The sequence below is a fragment of the Cyrtonyx montezumae genome, unplaced genomic scaffold (assembly GCF_038088225.1).
Source record: "Cyrtonyx montezumae isolate F1298 unplaced genomic scaffold, pur_monq_1.0 scaffold_24, whole genome shotgun sequence".
Classification (NCBI taxonomy): domain Eukaryota; kingdom Metazoa; phylum Chordata; class Aves; order Galliformes; family Odontophoridae; genus Cyrtonyx; species Cyrtonyx montezumae.
Window position 1 is genome coordinate 3,569,667 of NW_027071981.1, and position 20,633 is coordinate 3,590,299.

At 38.8% G+C, this 20,633-nt stretch overlaps 1 protein-coding gene across 1 annotated transcript in view; it reads right to left on the minus strand.

The window, feature by feature from the left end:
- CFAP61 (cilia and flagella associated protein 61) overlaps nucleotides 1–20,508 on the minus strand; it is an 85,011-nt gene extending 64,503 nt beyond the window's left edge. The window contains exons 1-9 of the mRNA XM_065739498.1: nucleotides 20,366–20,508; nucleotides 18,733–18,883; nucleotides 16,727–16,803; nucleotides 15,940–16,007; nucleotides 14,757–14,883; nucleotides 9,178–9,310; nucleotides 7,188–7,341; nucleotides 1,931–2,022; nucleotides 1,103–1,290 (exon numbers count right to left, since the gene is read on the minus strand). Coding sequence (XP_065595570.1) covers nucleotides 1,103–1,290; nucleotides 1,931–2,022; nucleotides 7,188–7,341; nucleotides 9,178–9,310; nucleotides 14,757–14,883; nucleotides 15,940–16,007; nucleotides 16,727–16,803; nucleotides 18,733–18,883; nucleotides 20,366–20,508 — 1,133 coding nt within the window. The remainder of the gene's footprint in view (nucleotides 1–1,102; nucleotides 1,291–1,930; nucleotides 2,023–7,187; nucleotides 7,342–9,177; nucleotides 9,311–14,756; nucleotides 14,884–15,939; nucleotides 16,008–16,726; nucleotides 16,804–18,732; nucleotides 18,884–20,365) is intronic.
- Between the last annotated feature and the right edge of the window lie 125 nt (nucleotides 20,509–20,633).

Here is a 20,633-nt window from a genome sequence, read left to right on the forward strand (position 1 = left end):
ACATATGTGGAAAATGTTTGAAAATACCAAGGTTTACAGAATCCTCAGCTCTGAGAAGACCCTGCATGACTGTTAATCTCTGGGGGAAGACCATAGAAAGGAATGCTATCTTCTTAAGATAACCATCTTGGAATCTAAGATGTCTCCAGGGAAAGAAGAAAGGGTCTGCAGCATTCAGTGATAAACATAGTGAAGGTATCTTGAACAGAAACAACAGTGGTTCTTACAGTGGACAAAGAAATAACAGATCCTTATCCTAAGAAGGATGCAATGAGCTTAGAACTCAACCAGCCAACAGAGGGGTTATTTCCCAACATAGTTATGGTAGATCACTGTTTTGTTTTGCATTTTATTTGCATATTAGATCATTTTAGAATAAGTTCCTCACCTCAGTATAACTTTAAAAAGTTATTTTATTCTGCAATAACTAACCTGCATTGATTTTTTTATTAGGTTGTCCATAAATTAACCATTCTTGAACAGACTCCCTGCATCATGATTGATTGGTGACCTCAGAATTGGAGGCTGCCTGGGCTGTAGCCACCATGCAATGGTAGAGTTCATAATCCTGATGGATATAGGATACCCAAAGTAAAATCAGGCTGTTGAATTTTAGTAAAGTCAAATTCCAGCTCTTCAGGGAGTTGGTCAACAAAACCTCTGGGAATCTGTCCTCAAGGACAGTGTAACAGAGCAGAGCTGCAGATCTTTAAGTAAGCTGTTTGATGGGTGAGGATCTGGTGACAAGACTGTACCCAGGGAGTGATGGTCAGTGCCTCAATGTCCAGATGGAGATCAGCGACAATTAGTATCCTTCAGGAGTCAGTGCTGCTCTTGAAAATCTTCAACCACCACTCCTGCACCAAAATTATCTTACTGCTCCCTTCACAGTCTTATCAGATATAGGGAGTTGTAGCTGGAGGTTGAAGGTTTCAGTAAGTTATTGGTGAAAGTAAAAGGAAAAAAAAATAGGGGGGAAACAAAAGGGGAGAAAAATCTAACCTAGGTGCAGCAGATGCTGTCACTTTCAGATTTGTCTGATAACTATTGCCTCAAAAGTTCTTACTAAGACTAGAAAAGCAGTAACCTCATCCATACTTACCTTGTTTCATACTTCTCATCAATACAAAATATACGAATACAGAAAGCATTTGAAGCTCCTCTATATATTGGATGAAAATTATCTTTTTCTTCTCCCTCAAGGAGGGATGTTGCTGAGGCATGAAAATCTGTGGGTATGACATCATCTAAAGGCAGTTTAGTATGTGAAATAGTGATTGCTCCATCCTTCTGCAATAATAGAAGTAGAGATCACATAAAACATTCCAGAAAGATATTTCATTTTTTTAAGTTAAGGTCTTGCATCATTCCTATTTTACAGTACCCTAAGAATTTTACCTGTCGCTTTGACAAACACAAAAGCTTGAGGAGGAATTTTTAACACGCTGTTTTTGAAACACTAGACAAAAATGGTCTTCAAAAATACATAAATTGGTGCTGAAGAGCAAAACATTCATAAATGAATAGTTGTTGTTAGAATTCCTTTGTGAGGCAATAAATGTCTTTGATGCAATACTAAAACTACATGAAAATGTAAATGTTATCTATGCCATATATCTATACTGATCAATACATTTCATATTAATGCTCTTTTATCAAGTTGAGCTTCATCATCAGAAACCACAGAAGATACACAGTCAGAGCAAGGGCCCCTGTAAGTTCCACAAATTATGGGAGAAAAAACTTCCCTGGTTAATCATAACTACTACCTCTACACAGATCCTAGCTAAAGCAATTCTGATCTGTGCATGTGGGTGTAGGTGCCAGCAGTGGGCAATGCAGGAGCAGAAACAGGAAACAATGTTTGTCCCAGCAGCTTCCACCTCTGCTTCAAACAAGCTTTAAAATCACCAGCTCTGCTGTGTGTTACCTGCACAGCTCCATCTTCATCACTGATGTCTTCCAAGTTTTGAGAAGAAATAGTTTCTGCTTCCTGACTTCTTTGATCGCTTTTATCTTCATCTGAGTAATGTTAAAGAATAAACAAGTCAGGTGTAAAAATGCTAGCTTAACCATCAATCACAGTGATAACCAAAGAGTAGATGTGCTACGTTGCTTCTGTTGAAAGTTTGATTTTATGTATCTGTAATAAGGCAAAATCAGATACTTGGTTTTAAGATATTGAATAGGACACAGGTTGGAAGCAGCTCCTAAATCTTATATGTAATAAATCGTGATTCTATCTGAAGAGATAAATATAAGTGACTAGTGTCTTGACCAGTATCTTTAAAGCCACACCTGCTGCTACCTTGCTTTCTCTTGACCATAAGAATGAGCAAGGGTGCATGATCCTCAGATTATTTCTCCCTGAACTTCAGGAGAGCAAATTCTGGGCTGTTTAAGGAATTATTGGATGAGATCCCCTGGAAAACTGTCCTTGGGAACATAGGAATTGAACAGAGCTGGCAGCTCTTTCTGGGAGCACAAGAGTTCTCCACCCCCCAGCACGAGAAGGAAGCAGAGGAGACAGTAAAATATCATGACTAAGAACCTGCTGGCCACGTTGAGGGGAAAAAGAAAAAGCACAAGCAGCAGAAGCAGGGATGAGCACTCTGAGATGAATACCAGGATGCTGTCTGATCTCTCAGAGATGGGATCAGGGAAGTCAAGGCACAGATAGAACTAAACTTGGCAAAGGAATTAAATAAGTCCAAAACTGCCTCAGACTGCACACAAGCCTATGGGGTCAGACAGCATACATCTTGGAAACGTGAAGGAACTGGCTGATGTGGTTGCCAAGGCACTCTCAATCATATTTGAAAAGTCATGGTTGTCAGGCAAAGTCCCTGGTGATCGAAAAAAGGGAAACATCACTCCCATTTTTAAGAGAGAAAGGAATGACAGGGCAACTACGGGCTGGTGAGTGTCACATTTGTGCCTGGGAATATCATGGAGCAGATCCTCCTGGAAGATATGTTAAGGTACACATGAAATGGTGAGGTGATCTGATACAATCAGCACAGCTTCACCAAGGGCTGATCATGCCTCTCCAACGAGGGGATTGGAAATAGGTAATCTTCCAGCCTAAGCTATTGTATAATTTTATCATCCTACTTTTCTGGTAATATTACAGTGGTGCTCTAGTTTATTTCATCTCAATTGGAATAATGGTATTTTTGTGAGTAAAACAGGAAACTAAGCTGATTGGATGACATTACTTGTAGCCGTTTGATTAATCATTTTTTAATCATTGACTAACATGATAAACAGCCACAATATATACTAATATACTGCAATATATGTGTATATGCTCACAGCATTTCTGATGATGTGTTTAAGCCAATTAAAGCAAACATCTACATATTAAAAAGCTTATCTAAACATCTAATTTTTTTGCCTTTCTACCCCTTGACTGGAGGCAAATACAAAGTGGATAATTAGAAAGTAAGAAACCACAACAAAAATACCCCAAGACCAAGTTGGAACATAGAAGATGCATTATGTTGTTTTTTCAATTACTTAAACCACTCTGCAGAACACTACTGATACCTGGCATCAACATTAGAGAGCAGACCACTAATTTTCCTAACATTTTGATTCCTGTTAGGCAGTAGGCAATCACCATTCCAGTAGACATGAAGTATTTTTGGGAAAGCAATTCCTAAATCTGCATGGTGATGTATTCTGTGATTTAAAGTGGAAAGTGTGTTCAGAACCACAGATAGCCTGAAATCCTCTCATAAAAGCCACATCTAAAATTATTTTTATGGTCCAAAATTATTCTAGTCATCAAGCTGGAAAAGAAACACTAAAGTGCTATTGAAGCCTACAAATTAACCAAATAACCCCCAAAATTACTAAAGCTAAATGTCAGCTGCTGTAGCTAAGCCCCTGAAAATCTGCCTTCAATGGTTTTGTCATTGCTTAAATTGTCACCTCTAATTTTAAAGACACAATCTCTTTAAAATTAAGCCTGAAAACAACTTTCAACTAATAAATTCTTCAGGTTTAGGTATTGTGGCTGTATAAAACAGATTAGGTCAGCACATCCCTGCAGTTGAAAGAACTGGGGGCATAGGAAAGGCAAAGTTCTTGAGCTGCAGGGAGAGGAGAAAAACCATCAAAAGTCAGAGCATAATAGAATTCTTCTCTCTGCTCTCTGAACTTTACAATGAGAAATTCATCTAAGCTGTACTCATTGTCAGAACTATTTTTCTTCATACTGTAATGAGGTTTAAATTCTAAGGTTTAAAATAATTAAGCCCCAAGTCTTTTAAAAATCTGCTATCTGAAAATCTACTTGTCTGTAAGAAGAATGCAGATGCAATTTGCAGGGCAAGAAGAAACACGGAGGTTAGAAATCAAGGTTTCTCCAGGGGTACCACAGATGTGAGACTGCACAGAAATGATCAAATGTCACCTTGATTAACCCAGCTACACTTCTCATTATAAACAGCCTTGGAGGTGTCAGAAGTTAATTAATACAAGCTTCTTGTTGTCATGTAAATATTGATACATAGTTTCTGACTTTACATTAAAATGAAATCCCTTAATAGCTCCACCATCCACTACTGTCAAATACAGCGACATCAGTGTTTACATGTATGCTGTACACAAGTGACTGTGCAGAATATTAAATATACTTGCACTAAATGAAGTAAGGAAAAGGAACAGGAAAAAAAAAAAACAATAGTTCAGTGATTGCTGGGTTGTTAGCAGAGGTAACAGTCAGCAGGATTCAGAAGCCAGTTCGACATGAAGCCTGATGAAAAGCCCTTGAATCATTCCCACAGCATCATGTTTTCTAGCTGCTAATTCGTGACACCATATAGAGTAACAACCAAATTACTGTAATTACCCTGAAATGTAAGTGGCATATCAATATTATGTTAAACACAGATTTTTGTACGCTCTTTCATTATTATTCAGTGTTATGTTTGAGAGGAAAATGAAAAATACTATCAACCTGTGGTCTCTGTTTGGAAACAAAAGAGCTTGGAAAAATTATCCCTGTTGGGCTTTGATGTAGTTTTCATATGAAAACAACATAAATGATCCTATAAAGGAATGTGGCTTGCATTTTAAATTCTCAGACAATTAATTCAATAAAAGAAAGTCCACATCTTTCTATTGACATAAGATGATATAAGGGCAGTGAAGCTTCCCTAGGCAATTCAGCAGCAAATTTCCAATACAGTGGAATAGTGCAGAAATGGTGCAACAGTTACAACAGCATTTATATAATCATGCATATGTTATGCAAATAATCAAGTATGAACTTAGCAATTTTTCTTTTTTTCTTTTTTTCCCTTTCTTTAAAATTCAGCTACCACAGCCTTTAGTTCCATCACTTCATTTTTGCCTGTACAGGACAGGTATAAACAACAGCTTACAGTGTTTCAGAACAAGCAACACTTAAAAGTTTAACTGTTCATGTTCTAAAATATGCAGAGCTACTACAATAGTTTTATCATTATTCAGTGATAATAGAACTAATATTCCTGAGCAATATATTGCTATGAGCCACCTCTAATTTTACTATTAATTTCTATTGGCATTCTCTCAAAGAATGGTATCTGTCTTTGCTGAGAAGTTTCTTCTTGGGTGTAGACCTTTGAGACCCTGTCATGATTTTGATTTCTTGTTATTGGTATTCCACATCATAACATCATGTGAGGTACTGGGAGTTAAAGAGTTAATGCTCCAGTTCTGTGGGCTGCCAAATTTTCAGGTACCTGGCTCTCAAAAGAGAACTCCACATCCCAGAGGACTTTCTGTTCCCATTTTCCACCCAGAGGGAAAGATAAAACTGCACACAAGTCCCTTGATATCCTCTTTTTGCTGTTCATCTTAGCAGTGGGAGCTTCCTAGCTGTCTCACCTTCAGCTTTAAAGTAAGGCCTTTGGACACTCATTATATTTGATTCCAATTACATTGTATTATACTGTATTATTTTGCATTCCCATGTCTTACTTAGTAAATCAGTTTCTTCCTCAGATTGTCATCACCAGTTGTTTTGAGGCTCATCTCCCTATCCTCCCCTTTTTCCCCCCTTCCCCTTTATTGGGTCCCACCCCATTAGTCACAGAATTGGGCTGAACCAGCCCTTATAAACCCTGGTACAAGACTTTAGCTTGCTGAACTTCATGAGGCTCCTGCCAGCCCATTTCTCCACCCTGAACAGACCACCCTGGAAAGCAGCATAGCTCTCTGGTGTACCAGCTACTCCTTCCAGTTCTAGATCATCAGCAAATCTGCTGATCTGAGAGTTCAGGTCAATATATGTGTCTAGACTTCTTGCTGATACAGTAATAGGGCAGAAGTCAAAGTGAAATCAACACTGCTCATATCTATCATATCTATCTACTTAAAACATGGAGTCATTTTTCTTTCACTTTACTATTTCACGGCTGCCAGCTCTGAGATACCAGCTGGTGACTGCTCTGAAGCTGCCTAGTTGAATTTTTTGCCCGATGCTTTGTGTTCAAACAAGCAGACATGGAACAACCTAATGGTGTTTATTTTAATTCTGTTCCTAATAGTAGATATCATAATGTTGCCCTTCTGGACAAAAAGCCCTTAAACGCGACAAATAAAGATGATAACCATACGTTATTTCTGTTCTACAAATAGCTGATGTTCATGTTGTTATTTACTTTTTGCAGTAAGGTGGCTCATGGCTGCTTTGTCATATCAAAATACAACAAAAACAGACCCTGATGTCCCAAAGTCTTGTAACCTAAAAGACTGCAAACAATGAGAGTGGAAAAGGGACCACGGGAAAGAAAAGGATACAAATCAACATGACAACAGGCACAGTTAACCAGCTGCCTAGCTGCTGACAGACATTAGAACCAAGTTTGAAAACAAAATCTTCAATTAATAGCATAACTGCAGCCAACTGATGGGAAATACACCCCATTCTTTAGCTCTCCAGAATTTGAAACCTACTTTATATCCCACACACCTGTTTCAATGAGAGCCTCCAAGGTGACAACACCATACAGTCCAACTCTCCTGAGTTAAAAAAAAAAACCCACAGCCACTCACCTCCAAAGCAGATATATTCATTTGTTCCTTCTTACTAATATAAACCTACATTCTCTTCTAACCTTTTCAAAAACTGTTCAGAAGTCAGAAATAAATGCAACTTGAATCCACCTAGATTTTTAGAATATGGATACTACCTCCTGGAATGCTTGGATCCTTTGGTACCTCAAGAACATCTTCAGGATGTGGCTTACAGAGTCCATGGAAAAGCCGTAGATCGAAAGACTCATGTAACATGGAAAGGTCCACCTGAGAGCATAAGCTCATGAATCCCACTACAGTGTCACCATCCTGAAATGTAAAGGGAATATCACACGTGCACAAGATGAGGAGGTAATTTTAGACCAGGACAAAATAAAGCTGTGATTTGCACAAGGATTAGGATTATTTATATGGACCAAATTACAATCAACTGTCTCAATATAACACTTTTTAACAGAAATCTCCAAAAAGAGTATATTTTTTCTTCAACTTCAAGTGCAGCTAAAACAAAACATGGATTTAGCTAACCATTGTGTTTGTCTTATTATTTGATGTTATTCTGTAGATAAAATTGTGCTTAAACTGAAAAGTGTATTTTATTTTCCCATGAAAATAATTAAAGGAAGCAATTGTACAGTATAGAAACAATTACATATATATTATATGTATGGAATAGAGATATTAAAAGCATTGAATATTTTCAAGTCCTGAAAATATCTCAGAACCAGCCTTTAAAAAAAAAAATCCTGTCAAGTATGAAAATGATCCTTGCAGTGCTGAAATGGCATCGCTCTCTACATTTGATTATATTACTGAAAATTTCCAGAAAGTTGTTGTTGAGAAACAAATAGACTGTTAAAAATCAGGACCAGCATGTTGGTGGGTTTGGGCTTTAAACTAAGACCAGTCTAGAAGTTGGCAGCAATTCAGTTTTCTAGTACTATATTCAACTTTCCCATAAAACAACCAAACTATTTTTTCTTTTAATACACATAATGGAGGTATCTTCTGTAAACGTAATGAAAACTCACAGGTTGGATCTGTATGGCCATTTTATTCTGCCATAAGCACTCCAATAAAAATAATGATAATTAAGAAATTGAGTTCAATTTTTTTTCCCAAACAACAAGTGATTGTTTGTTTGCCTTGTTTGCGTAACTGAACAAAAGCTGGGTTGCTGCAGTTGCTGGCTGCTGTGTAATTTTAGGCCCAAGGCTCAGCAGAGGCTGATTAACCAATCCATCTACCATATGTGCAAAATAGGTTGCCAGCTTCATTCTCTGCAGGGAAAATTGGCATCTATCTTGGTTCGCATAGAGGTGTCTTTCCAATCTGCAGCAGCAAGTATAAACTATGACGGCCTGAAATACCTTTTGCTGGTATCATATTGAGCTATAAATGTACAATTGAAATGTATTATTTATAAAGATAGCCATCTGTAATGTGCTATTACACTAATGGCTTATTGTTTCCTATTTGGATTCCAATGGCAGTGATTACACGTTAAGGTTTTGTAAAATCATTTGCTATAGAAAGCAGACTTCTGGAATTAAGTAGGATATGTTGCCTATCAGCTTATACAATTACGAACTTGTGAAAACATACAGAGGAATTTTCAGTGTGATAACTATTACCACCTCTCTTTCTTATTTAAATTAATTCCTAACTTTCTGTCTTCAATTCAGCAAAAAAAATCTGACTGCCAGAGCCAAGGGATGGGAAAAAAAAAACAAAAAACAAACAAAAAAAAACAACCCAGCACTTACCACTGTGAGAGCATTACTGGCTACAAGTTCTCCAATGCACTATTAGTTTTCACAAGGAATAAAAATGGGTCATCTATAATGTAAAACATCTAAAACAGCAACATGTTTTTTTCAGAATGGCCTGTTTCAATTACTTGGACAGAATCCATGCAATTACTGGGAACTGCTGCTTCATTTACTTAACAGTAGATACCACTCCTAAAGAACCCACACACACAAAGAAAGTGGCAGAGGGCATTGTGTGCATGCAGACTGTGAATTGTACCTTCCAAAAGTGAGCTTGTTCTTTTTATTCACTGAGCTGCAGCATGAGCTGTCACTCACATATGACATCACTAACATGATGATTAGATTGAACCAGAGCACACGATAGACTGACCTCACAAACAACAGCTTGATTTTCTTCATCTTGACAGGCTATGATATCAGCAAGGAAATATTCACTGTGAGTTTCTTTCCGAATCTCATTCTGATGCATCCAGATTGGCATCAGATAATCATAGTCTTCCAACCTATGAAAAAAGAGATCATGTTATGTCTTAGCTTTGCTATTAACAGGTTCTGATACTTCCCTTCTGTTAGTATATTGACAAAAAATCTGATTCAAAGCACATACCTGTGAAGAAATAATTTCACCTAGGACATGCCCCTAACAGACACTAAGTTTGGAGTCTCAGAACCAGAGGAGAGACAGAGGTACTTACAAAAGCCAAGGCCACCCACCTCAGATCTGAATTGCCCCATGGAGATCCCTATCTGTTTCTAAAAAATAACCAAGAGAGTAGTTCTGTTCAAAATTATCTTGCCCAAAGCATCTCAGGCTGAGTGGACATAGGGTTTTGGCCTCACTTAAAATAATTACATTCAGTGAGCTCAATCAGTTAGAGTTGGATGAGATCTTAGAAAACTACACCAATGCAATTGGGAAAATCTTCATTTCTTTTTTCCTTTCCTTTCTCCTTTCCTTCCTTCTTCCTTTCCTTCATTTTTCCTTTCTCCTTTCCTTTCTCTTTTTTTCCTTTTTCTTTTCTTTCCTCTTCCTCTTCCTCTTCCTTTTCCTTCCTTTCCCTTTCCCTTTTTCCCTTTCCCTTTTTCCCTTCCCCTTTCTCCCTTTCCAAAAAGACCCAGTCAACTAGTGGCTTTCTGTGTGAGAGAAATAGTGCTGTGTATTGACTAGATTACTGTTATTACACACAGCAGTGTGGGGGTCAACTGGCAGAAATTGAGCCATTACGGCTTTGTAAGGCCATGTTAATGCTCCATCACTGAAAAAGATACAAAGGCCAAACTGCAATTACTGTTTCCCTCTGTCCTGTGAGAAACCTTCTGCATGGGTGTGAGCCTGCAGCATCAAGGCTGTACGTAGCTGCATCTGGTGCTGCTGTCATAATGCTGCCAGAGGTGGGTTTCAATCTGTCTGAGTTTCAGTGACTCCTGTTGGCTTCACGTCGTGCCAGGGGAGGGTCACAGTGGGTGTTAGGAACAATTCCTTCTCCCCAAGAGTGGTGGTGCAGTGGCACAGCTGCCCAGGGAGTGCTGGGGTCACCGTCCCTGGAGGCGTCCCAGAAATGTTGAGATGTTGTACTGAGAGATGCAGCTTAGTGGGAAATATTGGTGGCAGGCGGATGGTTGGACTGGATGATCTTGGAGACCTCTTCCAAACTCAGTGATTCCATGTTTCTAGGATTCTAGAGTAAAAAATCCCCCTCCCTCCTGTTCACAGCCTCGCTCAGCCCGGCCGGGCACCGCCTGCCCTCTGGCGGCTCGGAGCGGGGATCGCTGCAGCTCCGTCCCCGCATGAACGCGGACAGCGGCGGGGAAGCCAACCCACGGTGCTGCCGCCCTGGAGACCACTGCCGTGGTCCTTTACGCGAGGAATCCTTTCCAACCCTTACAGTTCCGCGATCCCGTGAATCCAACTGGGACAAAAATTCAGTTTCTAATTTGATCCAAAAGGTCCGAGACTGACGTTAGACCGATGGAGGCTTTCAGTGGTGCCTGGGTGCTTTTGCTGATCCCACACACCAGAATGAATGTGACCTTCTGATTAAGTTTACCTTTCTACCAGTGACCCCTTTTATTTTGACATTTTTTTTATTCTCCAGCCATCTGTCTGAAAGCTCTCTTCTTACTCCTGTTGCTCCTATTGCCCAGAGATACATACCCCTCCATCCCCAATCCAGTTTCACTGACCTCTTTCTGCTTAGGTCAACCAAGCGGGTTGTTGGGACAGCATGGACAGTAAGGGAGCTGTTCCATCCTGCCAAGAGTATCTGTTACATATGTCTTACTAAGGGCCTTTTTAGCAGGGTGAATAAATGCTTAACTTGTGACCTTTAGGATGCCCTGACTCGTAGCACTATTCCATCTGCCAGGAGTTTTTGATAATTTAATTCTCCTTCTGAGGGGTAGCCACCAGATTCTGTCATACAGCTTCTAAATTAAGAAAGCCAGCTTGAGGGACCAGGGGAGATGAATATTGTGACTGTTCACTCTGAACTGAAGACAGATAGCAAGATGACAAAGTTTCAAGTGCCACGGTTTTCATTCATTTTCTCTCACAAGGCACTATAAATCACTTGTCCATAAAATTAATTCAAAAGCTGCAACTAAATCAAAGCTCTAAAACACTGGGAACAAATGTGATTAGCTCTTATGCTTTATATTTCAAACTTAAATAGTAATTCTTCTCTTCTTCCCAGGAAATAAGGGAAAAATAGCAGTGAGGTTTTCTACTATCAGAATTCAACTATTTCCACATAATAATGACTGCTCCAAAAAGAAACGCCTCCTGTTTTACTACAATGGCCCACGATGTCAAAGGTGGATGTTGGCACTATGGCAGCAGAGGTTGAACCTTCCTGACAGTGGGTCACCTCCACTGGTGCAGATATTTACAAGAATGACATGCAGGCTCTTGTTTATTGCTGGCAAAAATGCACAGCTAGGTGACTATGTTTAAAAATAGTCGTTTGTAGCTGAGAATTTGCTCTATCAAACAGTGTTACTGTGCTCTTTGTATCTGTTGTAGTTTCCATGGAAATAAATAGGAGGCATTACTTTCAGAAAGACGTGCGTATTAGTATAGAAAATTCATTCATGTGTTATGAAACCTCAAAGAAACCAAGAGGTAAAGGAATGAGACTGAACTCTTAAATGAAATTTCTTGTTCACTGTGATAGATAGCATTCACAGACCTCAGCCCCACATGAAACATTTTGCCAGTGTATTTATCAGTGTAATGCCTCACAACTGTACTTAATATAAAAATACTATGAAATTCCTAGACAGAGAACAGGCACAATAAAAACATTCCACAGAGCTGCAAATTTGTGATGTCTTACATGGACAGTACAAGAATCAGAAAGAGGATCTAAAGGTGAGGTATCAGCAAGAAACTTACTTAAATGTAAAAGCTTACTGGAGTGGGTTCAGGCACACTACAGTTTTAACATGAAGGTCAGACAGAGAACGACATCAAAATCAATGGTTAAGCAAAGTATCCGTTTACAGCTTCCTCTAGCCATAAGAAAGGGAAGAGGGAACAGAGATTACCTTAATCTCCTATCATTGACCCAGAACATGTTGCTAGGCAGGTGGCTGTGGACAACTTCCATAGATAAATCTCTAAAGGGCTGCACTGAATGTTACTATGGATGCCAGTGAAGTACAAAGGTGAATAGAAAGGAAAAGGAAAGGCAAAACATCTTCTGCAAATACAGATTCTCTGAGTAAGATAAATCGTATTATCCATACATCCGTATTTGTATGAATATTACCTAACTAGGTACTGTGTAATTAAAAAGAAATAAACTGTTTCCTGGTTAGGTTTCTAGGTTTTGTTTTTTATTAAAGTAAATTGGTTTTATGATTCATAAACAACTACAGAAATCCCAGGCAAGTCAGCATCTCTTATGTGATGCTCCAGTACAGCTTGCTTGCCACTTCCAGTCATGGCAAAAATACTTTCTATTGGCAATATCTGATGGCAAGAAAAGAGAAAAGAGAAAAGAGAAATGTTTCAAATTAAATGGAAGATGTTAAAGTCAGAATCAAGGGGTGGGAAAAAAAAACTTTAAATCCTCAGGAATTAATTCACCTACAGATGACTTGTTAGTATCAGGGGTTCATTTGAGTAATGCTGGCTGGTAGACATCTCAAGGTAAAAAATTTTTAAAAGCCTGAAAAGTGTAGATCATGTTAATATGCAAATGACTTTGTGACACCAACAGCAAGATGAATTTAAGTGGTCATGGTCAAGTCTCTGCTCTTTTACTTTTCAAAAGCCAAACTACTAGATATTGCAAATGCTGAATAAAATTGTAGGGTAAAGAGCACAGTCCACAGACCTGTTTCAGGTCTGTCTGGTAAAATCATGGATGTATAAAACATCCAGTCCAATAAATGGATGAAGCATGAAGTAATCCACAAATAGGTGTAGAATTACCCAGCAGACAGAGGTTCCTAATGAGGCATTACCTTCCATTAGCACTGGTCAGTACGGACCACACATTATATGATATAGCCTCCCAGGGACATGCTTGTTCCTAAATTTCAATGCTATTACAAGGACGAGAAGCACTTCTTAAATCACAGTACTGCTGCACAAACACAAAGCAGCACTTATTAGAACAAGGAGAAACAACTCCAGAAGGAATCAAAATCTAAATTAGTACCTCATAAAACATTACCCTGCACATGCTCATAGCAACATGAAGAGGAAAACAAGTGAATCAAAATATGGAACATACTAGTTATATTTTGACCACAGTACAAAGAAGAAGGTACACAGCTCTATATAATCCACCTATACATACAGAAAAATGTTGAGGCCTAATTTGGGTGGAATCTACATTTCTTGCTTACTGTGCTGGCACAAGCCCAGAAAGCAGTGATTTGTGTATGGGAGCTGTTGAATCACGGCCTGAACCACTGATGGATCACCTGAGGTAGCACTGAGTCAGCTGCAGGAGCACAGTGAAGGCAATGCACTGTGTGACCAGAAGGGGTGGAGTCTGGCTGCACCTCTCCCAGACCCCATTTAAGGGCTGACCACCACTGGGGAGGGATCTCCAACAAGAGATCCCTCCCCAGTGGAGTCATGGGTGAGCCTCAACCATCTGAAAAGGTGAGCTGCTCTTTACTTACCAGTTGTCTGTCTACTATCTATATAAGTGTACCAAAAATATACCAACCTCCACGCTATTTTTCCTGAATACCATTCCTGGGGGTTATTCACCCAACAGTTTGGCATAAACAGCAGAATTTGAATGGCAGGACAAAAACACAGTGGTAACAGTGTACTTGTAGACATTGAATAGGTGTTCAGGTAGAGAAGCTTGCAGCTGTACACTACTGACATCCAAGCAGATCGACTCACCTTTTCATCTCCAATTTTTAAAGACCTTTATGGCTTGAATCCTAAAGCAAAAGCGAAGCTATTGATATAGATGTGCAAGCATAACATGAAAGAAAGAAAGAAAAAAAATAAGTACTTGCTCCAAGCTGCAAGTGTTGAAATACGCAACGCTGTGGAAATTTAAAAAAGGTTTTTAAAAATTAACCTGTTCTTTTCTTAAACTCTCTGAACAACGTTGATGAGGCAAGCCCTCTTCTTGAGTGTTTGCTCAACTGGCCAGGATGTGATACAACAACAAAATAGTTTGAATCTGTTCCAAAAGTCCTGGAAATTATATGCAAGACAATAAAGCCTATATTCACAGAATAAACCAAAAAAGGTATGGATTCTATTTCTATTATATCCAGAAACCTAATATATGAAGAAAAAAAATACAATTGATCTCACGATGAAGAAGGAAAAGACAGCATAATCAGAAAGCAACTACTTAATTAGGCTTGCAAGCAAAATCATGGCCATTAAGCTGATGTTGTAGATCAAAAAGGGATTTTTTTGTAATTAATTCAGAAAAATAAGTAGATGCAAGAAAACTGCATTACCTTGCTTTGCGAACATGCAGCTCCGGATGATACCGATGTCTGGGACATACAAGCAAAGTGAAGTTTTTACCCACTGTTGAACCTGGAACAGTCATCATCTTTTCAAAGACACTGTCCAAGCCTGGCTCTGGGAATGACAAAAATCCATTAGGAGCAATAATGAAGCCTCATTATTTAAACTTTTAAATTACCAGCAGAGCTATCAGAGGAAAACGAATTTTTGAACATAAACTGTAACACTCTCAATCTTTTCAGCTAAGTAGTGAAACTGTAGTGTCAGTAGTATAAGGAATTGTTAGTGGATTAATTTAAGGGTTATTCTGCCAGTTCATTTCATTCCTCTACATAATCGATATCTATTTCTGCAGTATCGTGTAGCAGACAGAGGTGGGAGCCAGCCATCAAGTAGGTGCTTAGCTTAACAGCCTGAATTCAGGACTGAAATTCTGCTCTCAGATGCTGTGCATCTTCTCATCTTTCGTATCCCTGCTCTAAAAGAATCCTAGCTTCCTTCCACACCTCCAGCATGCCTCCTGTCCCTTCTAGTGAATCCTCTCCTCCCTTTGGTCCCGGCTATGTGAAAGAAAGCAGCTGATGTGACTGGCTCAGATGAATAGGCATGATACCTGACAAACAAATGTAGTTCATTCGTTCATATATATGTATATGAATACATACACACATGGCTTGTTAGTCATTGCCTGCATGCACCAAGAGGTACATATCAGTAGTTGTCTGCTACAGAGTGAGCACCGATCTCCATTTCTTGACTCCACTCAGCCATAAGTTTTCAATGAACTTGTGGGAATTTATTTCTAAGATCAGTTTGAAGCCCCTTTCATTTCTGGCAAAATTAAACACTGCAGGAAATGCATAGACTGCTGAATGAATTATGCTACTACTTTGATAATGGAAGTCCACTGGAAGATACTTCAGGGTTATGGCTTCTGCATGTTTAGAAGATGTAACTATATTTATATGTCATATATATATATATATATGACATAATACATATGACATCTAATTACCACTGTTATACTGTTGGTGGATACATCTGTATATATTTGTATGTATATATATATAAATAAATCAACAACAATCCAACACCACAGCTCACCAACACAGTATAACAGTGGTAATTAGCTGTCATTATTTGAAGTCTAAAACAGTATTAAATTCTTACCTAAATTCTCATCAGCTGGTATGAAGAGAAGTATAAACTGCAGTTCTGGTATTGCAATAAAAGCTCTCCTGGACAAATAACATAACTGTATTCAGTCTTTCATAACTACAACAAATCATCAGCTAGTCTTATAATGCATGAAATTTATTCTCCTGTGTCTCTAATCTTCCCCTCGTGAGCCCATGTGGCTCAAAAATTCAAGCATTTCATTTAACACAAGGAATATGACAAGAAACTCAACTGAGCATTTTTACTGTATCTTTCTACCATATTTCTCTCTCTATTTCATAATCTTTAGGTTTCAAATATCCTCTTTTTTTATATCAGTTCCACCATACTGAATACAGCTGAGGATGTCAGGTCTCTGCTGGCAGATCTCTGAGATGGCACCAGGGTGTGCTGCTTTGACACAAGTTTCTAAATTTCACAGCAGCAGCACTGAGTGCAATCCACTCCATTTATGTAAGTAGGCTCTGAGCTATACCAAATAACCTAAGCAATCATTGAGTATTGAGCCAACACATTATATATTGTGCTTTTGTACCAGATAGGTTGTAGATTTATTGTGTAATCTGTAGCTAGCAAATGAGCTGAAAATGACCTGGGAACAACCACACTTTAGAAACATCTATTGCTTTTTAAGCTTTATGCTCAGTCGTGGAAGTTTAGAGAGGAAATTTAGGAAAGAAAAAAATAAATTCAATCTGTCTTGCAGCTGCAATACCAATAGCAAACAATGGGAGCAGACTGCACATGCTTCACTGCAGAAAGTTATATATTAACTCACCTGACGATTTCTTGGGAACATCCAGCTGTATATTCCTCTTTTGCCACAAAAAGATGCATAAATAGTGTGTTCAAAGGCTACAATATGAAGAGTGAGAACCTGAACACCATGCATTTCATATTTATTGTCTACCCAGGTGTTAATATGTACATTCCCAATATCTCTGATCTGCCCTCGAACTGCATATATGAGTAATTCATTGCCTTCAAAGCATGTGCTCTACAAATAATGGATGGTTTCAATATTATCATTTATGCTTACGCAAAGCTTGATTATGCAGAATTTTACTCGTACTTGAGCTTTTTATTAAGAGTATGTTTTAGATACATCCTTTTTAAACATTTATTTATCATGTTTTATTTATGTCAACTGATAACATTTTATATTATCCATGACAACAACTAAATCTTAATGTTTATTTAATAAAGACATTTGGTCATCTCTTGAAGGGAAGGGAACTCACACATTCCTCACTCCTAACATTGTTTTTCCCTTAAAGGATGTAGGAAAATTATAAAATCTGTTGAGTGCATTGTTAGACACATTTGAATATCCAGGCTGAAACAGAGCTGACTAAAAGACTCCTTTTTCCTGTTTACCAGTTAGCCTGCAAAACACTCTGCAGAAAAGGAATCTCACCACAACAGGTTACAATTGTTTTGCCAGTGCTGAGACATAAAATATCTACTGAATCTTCTGTATAGATTTTAGAAAAATCTAGAAAAGCAAAAGCCTGTTGTGCTCCTCATCAGTATTCTGAAGCATCTTCCACTCCTGTTTATAAGCAGTAACTGCTAACACACCAAAGCTTTTTTTGGTTTGTTTCCTTTTCTCATTGTACACCTCTGCATTCTGAAGTCAGCTGCAGCTTTCCTGCAAGAGATATTGTCAAGTAGGCAGCCTGAGGAAGGGCGTGCAGAGCAGCATAACACAACAGGAGCAGCTGTGCAGTGAAAGAAGTGGTTGTGTCTGCAATATGTCTGTACACAAAGTACTGCTCAAGTGACAAAGAAAACAGATTACAAGAAAATTGTGGTTTTGTTCCTTTACTCCTATATAAGCTGTAATCGTTGTTTCTTTTAACAGCAAATGCAGCTGTTTTAAATATAATCACTGTATTAGACAGTTTTTCTTCACGCCATTGCTTAATATTGCCCAGAACAACACTGGAAAACTGATTAACTGTCTAGAGATGCTTTAAGTTTTGCCAATACTGGCTGCTAGCTTTTGAATGTTTATAGTCTACATTTCCTACCTTTCCTAATTGATCACAGGATGATCCAGTTCCTAGATGACTGACTGATGAACAGCATTCAAAAGCAGAATTCTAAGCACCTATTTCTAGGTGCACTAAGGGTAAAAGTTAAACTTGACCGAGGAGCCTTGAAAATACTGTCACCACATGGAACAGTGCACAGCCACACCAGCAAAGTCACTCCAGAATTAAGTCTCTCATGTCAGCATGGTCCTCTACTCAGTGTAATTAACCATCCTTCAAAGGGTGCTGTTCTCCCCATCCCTTATTCTCTCGGAATCCATAACTTTGGATCCCAACTGGTAAAACAGCAAAACCTGATTCCAAAGGTAAGAAACTTCAGTATCATTACAAGGAGAAAGACATCACAGCAAAGCTTCCACCTCTTGGATAAATGCTCTGCTACACAGCATCAGACTTGGGGTAGGTTTTTGAATGTAAAACAATAATAGCTCATGCTGCTCCCATTGACTGTGCAACACAGTAGAGATGTTTTGCTTGTGTATTTTAAAAGAAATTGCATTCCCTAATGGCCTCTGCCAGGATGACAGTTATCTTTTGTCACTATAATGGCAAAAGCACAGGTACTCGTGAACTTCTTGAGGGTTTACTAAGGAATCTGATCATCACCTTCTTCGGCTTGAACATGTCAGCTCCACCAGAGAGATTTCAGATGCCTATGCATAAGTTTTATAAGTGAGCTTTAACTGAAAAATAAAAAAGTAAAAAAAAAAAAATACGATTTACTTACAGTGCATTTGTTGTTAACATAGTTTTTATTTAAGAATGATTCCCAGTCGGACTGATCAGTGATATTCCAATTTGGATAGTCAAGAAAGATGGCGTGGGCTATAGCCTCATTCTTCTCATTGCAGAGTGTCAGAGCAAAAGTGGATTTTTCCCTGTGAAAACAATTTAATCTTGCAGAACTTGAAGAAACTATGCAACAGCACTTAATAATCAGGTAGTGTTCTAAAAATACTGAGAACAGATACAATGGCTCTTATCAGGGCACAAAGTCATGAAAACATTTATTCTTATTTGTCTTTCATCTGTCCTAGGGACAGATTTGTGACAGTCATACATTGCATGTGTGCACATCTAAGCCAAAAACACAATGCAAGTATAAAACAATCTGTAGACTGTCAATAGAAATGTTTAGCACCTCAGAAATACAAGCAGCCATACATTTTAATATTTGCAGTGAAATTACTGAATCATAAGACAGCTGTACTAGTACCACAGTGTACCTTGCTACACACACAACCTCAATCATAGACTTGCTCTTAACAGGTTTTTATCTATTTTCAATGAACTTTCAATGTTAAAACTTCAGTCATCTCCTTTTCTCTCTGTTTTCAAGATTTCCAGACTCAAAGCCTACACGTGCATTTACTCATCTACTGTGAGTAACACTACTGGTTATAGCTCAGCTTGTTAAGAATGTCACCATGCTTGAAGTGCCCTACAGGTCAGGCTCAAACTTTATATTACCCACGTCCTATCTTGACATTATTGCTTCAATTCCAAATAGTTGTTTATTTGATTCTGCTAACAGCTCACATGAATTTTCAAAGCCTGAATTACTACATATTTCATATGTCAGGTTTCAGTGTTTCATCTTCTTCCTGTTTTTCTGCACACATCTGTTTTTCCCCAGATAGCTGGTATCTGAGGTATTTGGACAAGTGGACAAAACCTACATGACCTAGTGGTATTTCACACAGCTTGTCTCTATCTGTCATTCATATGTACATTGAAAGCTGAAATGATCAACACTTTCTGCATTAACTCGAGTAACAGAAGATGTCTGCCACCAGCGACTTCTGGGAAGATTTGCCCTGCAATCAGCTAGGACATACATACATAAAATCCCCCATGTACCTTTGGCATCTTGGGGGTAGGAAAATTCCTTTTCATTATGGAAAAAAAGACAACCATTAAGACGTACACAAGAAAAGAAAACAGAACTGTGACCACACTGTGATTAAAATCCCTAATCTGTACCCCTCTATTTCTACCACTCTCCAGAAGACAAAAAGGAATCTGTCAGATGGAGCCATGTGCAGCCAGCCAGTGCTGGATCCTTGTGGTTTCACATGAAGATAGGCAAGAATATTTCATGCTAACTTTTACAAAGAGGATGCTGTGCAAAGCCAAACCCTCACCACTGTACCAACTGCAACAATCCAAGCTCGCACAAAGTCTTGGGCATGTGAAACAGAGAAGAGGCAAAAGCAAATTTCCTTTCCCTTTTTGTGAACTGCATGAGAAGTCGCTGCGCCGCACCATGTAAGAGCTCATAATGTTTTGGGGCATCCTAAATATTCCTCGAAGTTTCCTGCGAGCACAGCAAGACAAGCCCCCAAAATACTGCTACTTACAAAAGGTACGTGACATCAATCCTTCCAAAAACGTCTTCTGTAGAATGGGTGAAGAGCATGACAACAGCAGAGACATCGCGTGCTTCTGTCCTCCTGGTGCGGACCACTTCTGTACGGCCTCTCAAAGACGTTATCGTCGTCATGTCAGGTACTGCAACGAAAAGAAAGGAAAACACTGCCGCTCCTGCCGCAATCGCATCATCATTAGGGCCGGACACGAGCCCTACTTTTCAACAAGCACAACCGCCGCCCATTACCGCGTCCCACC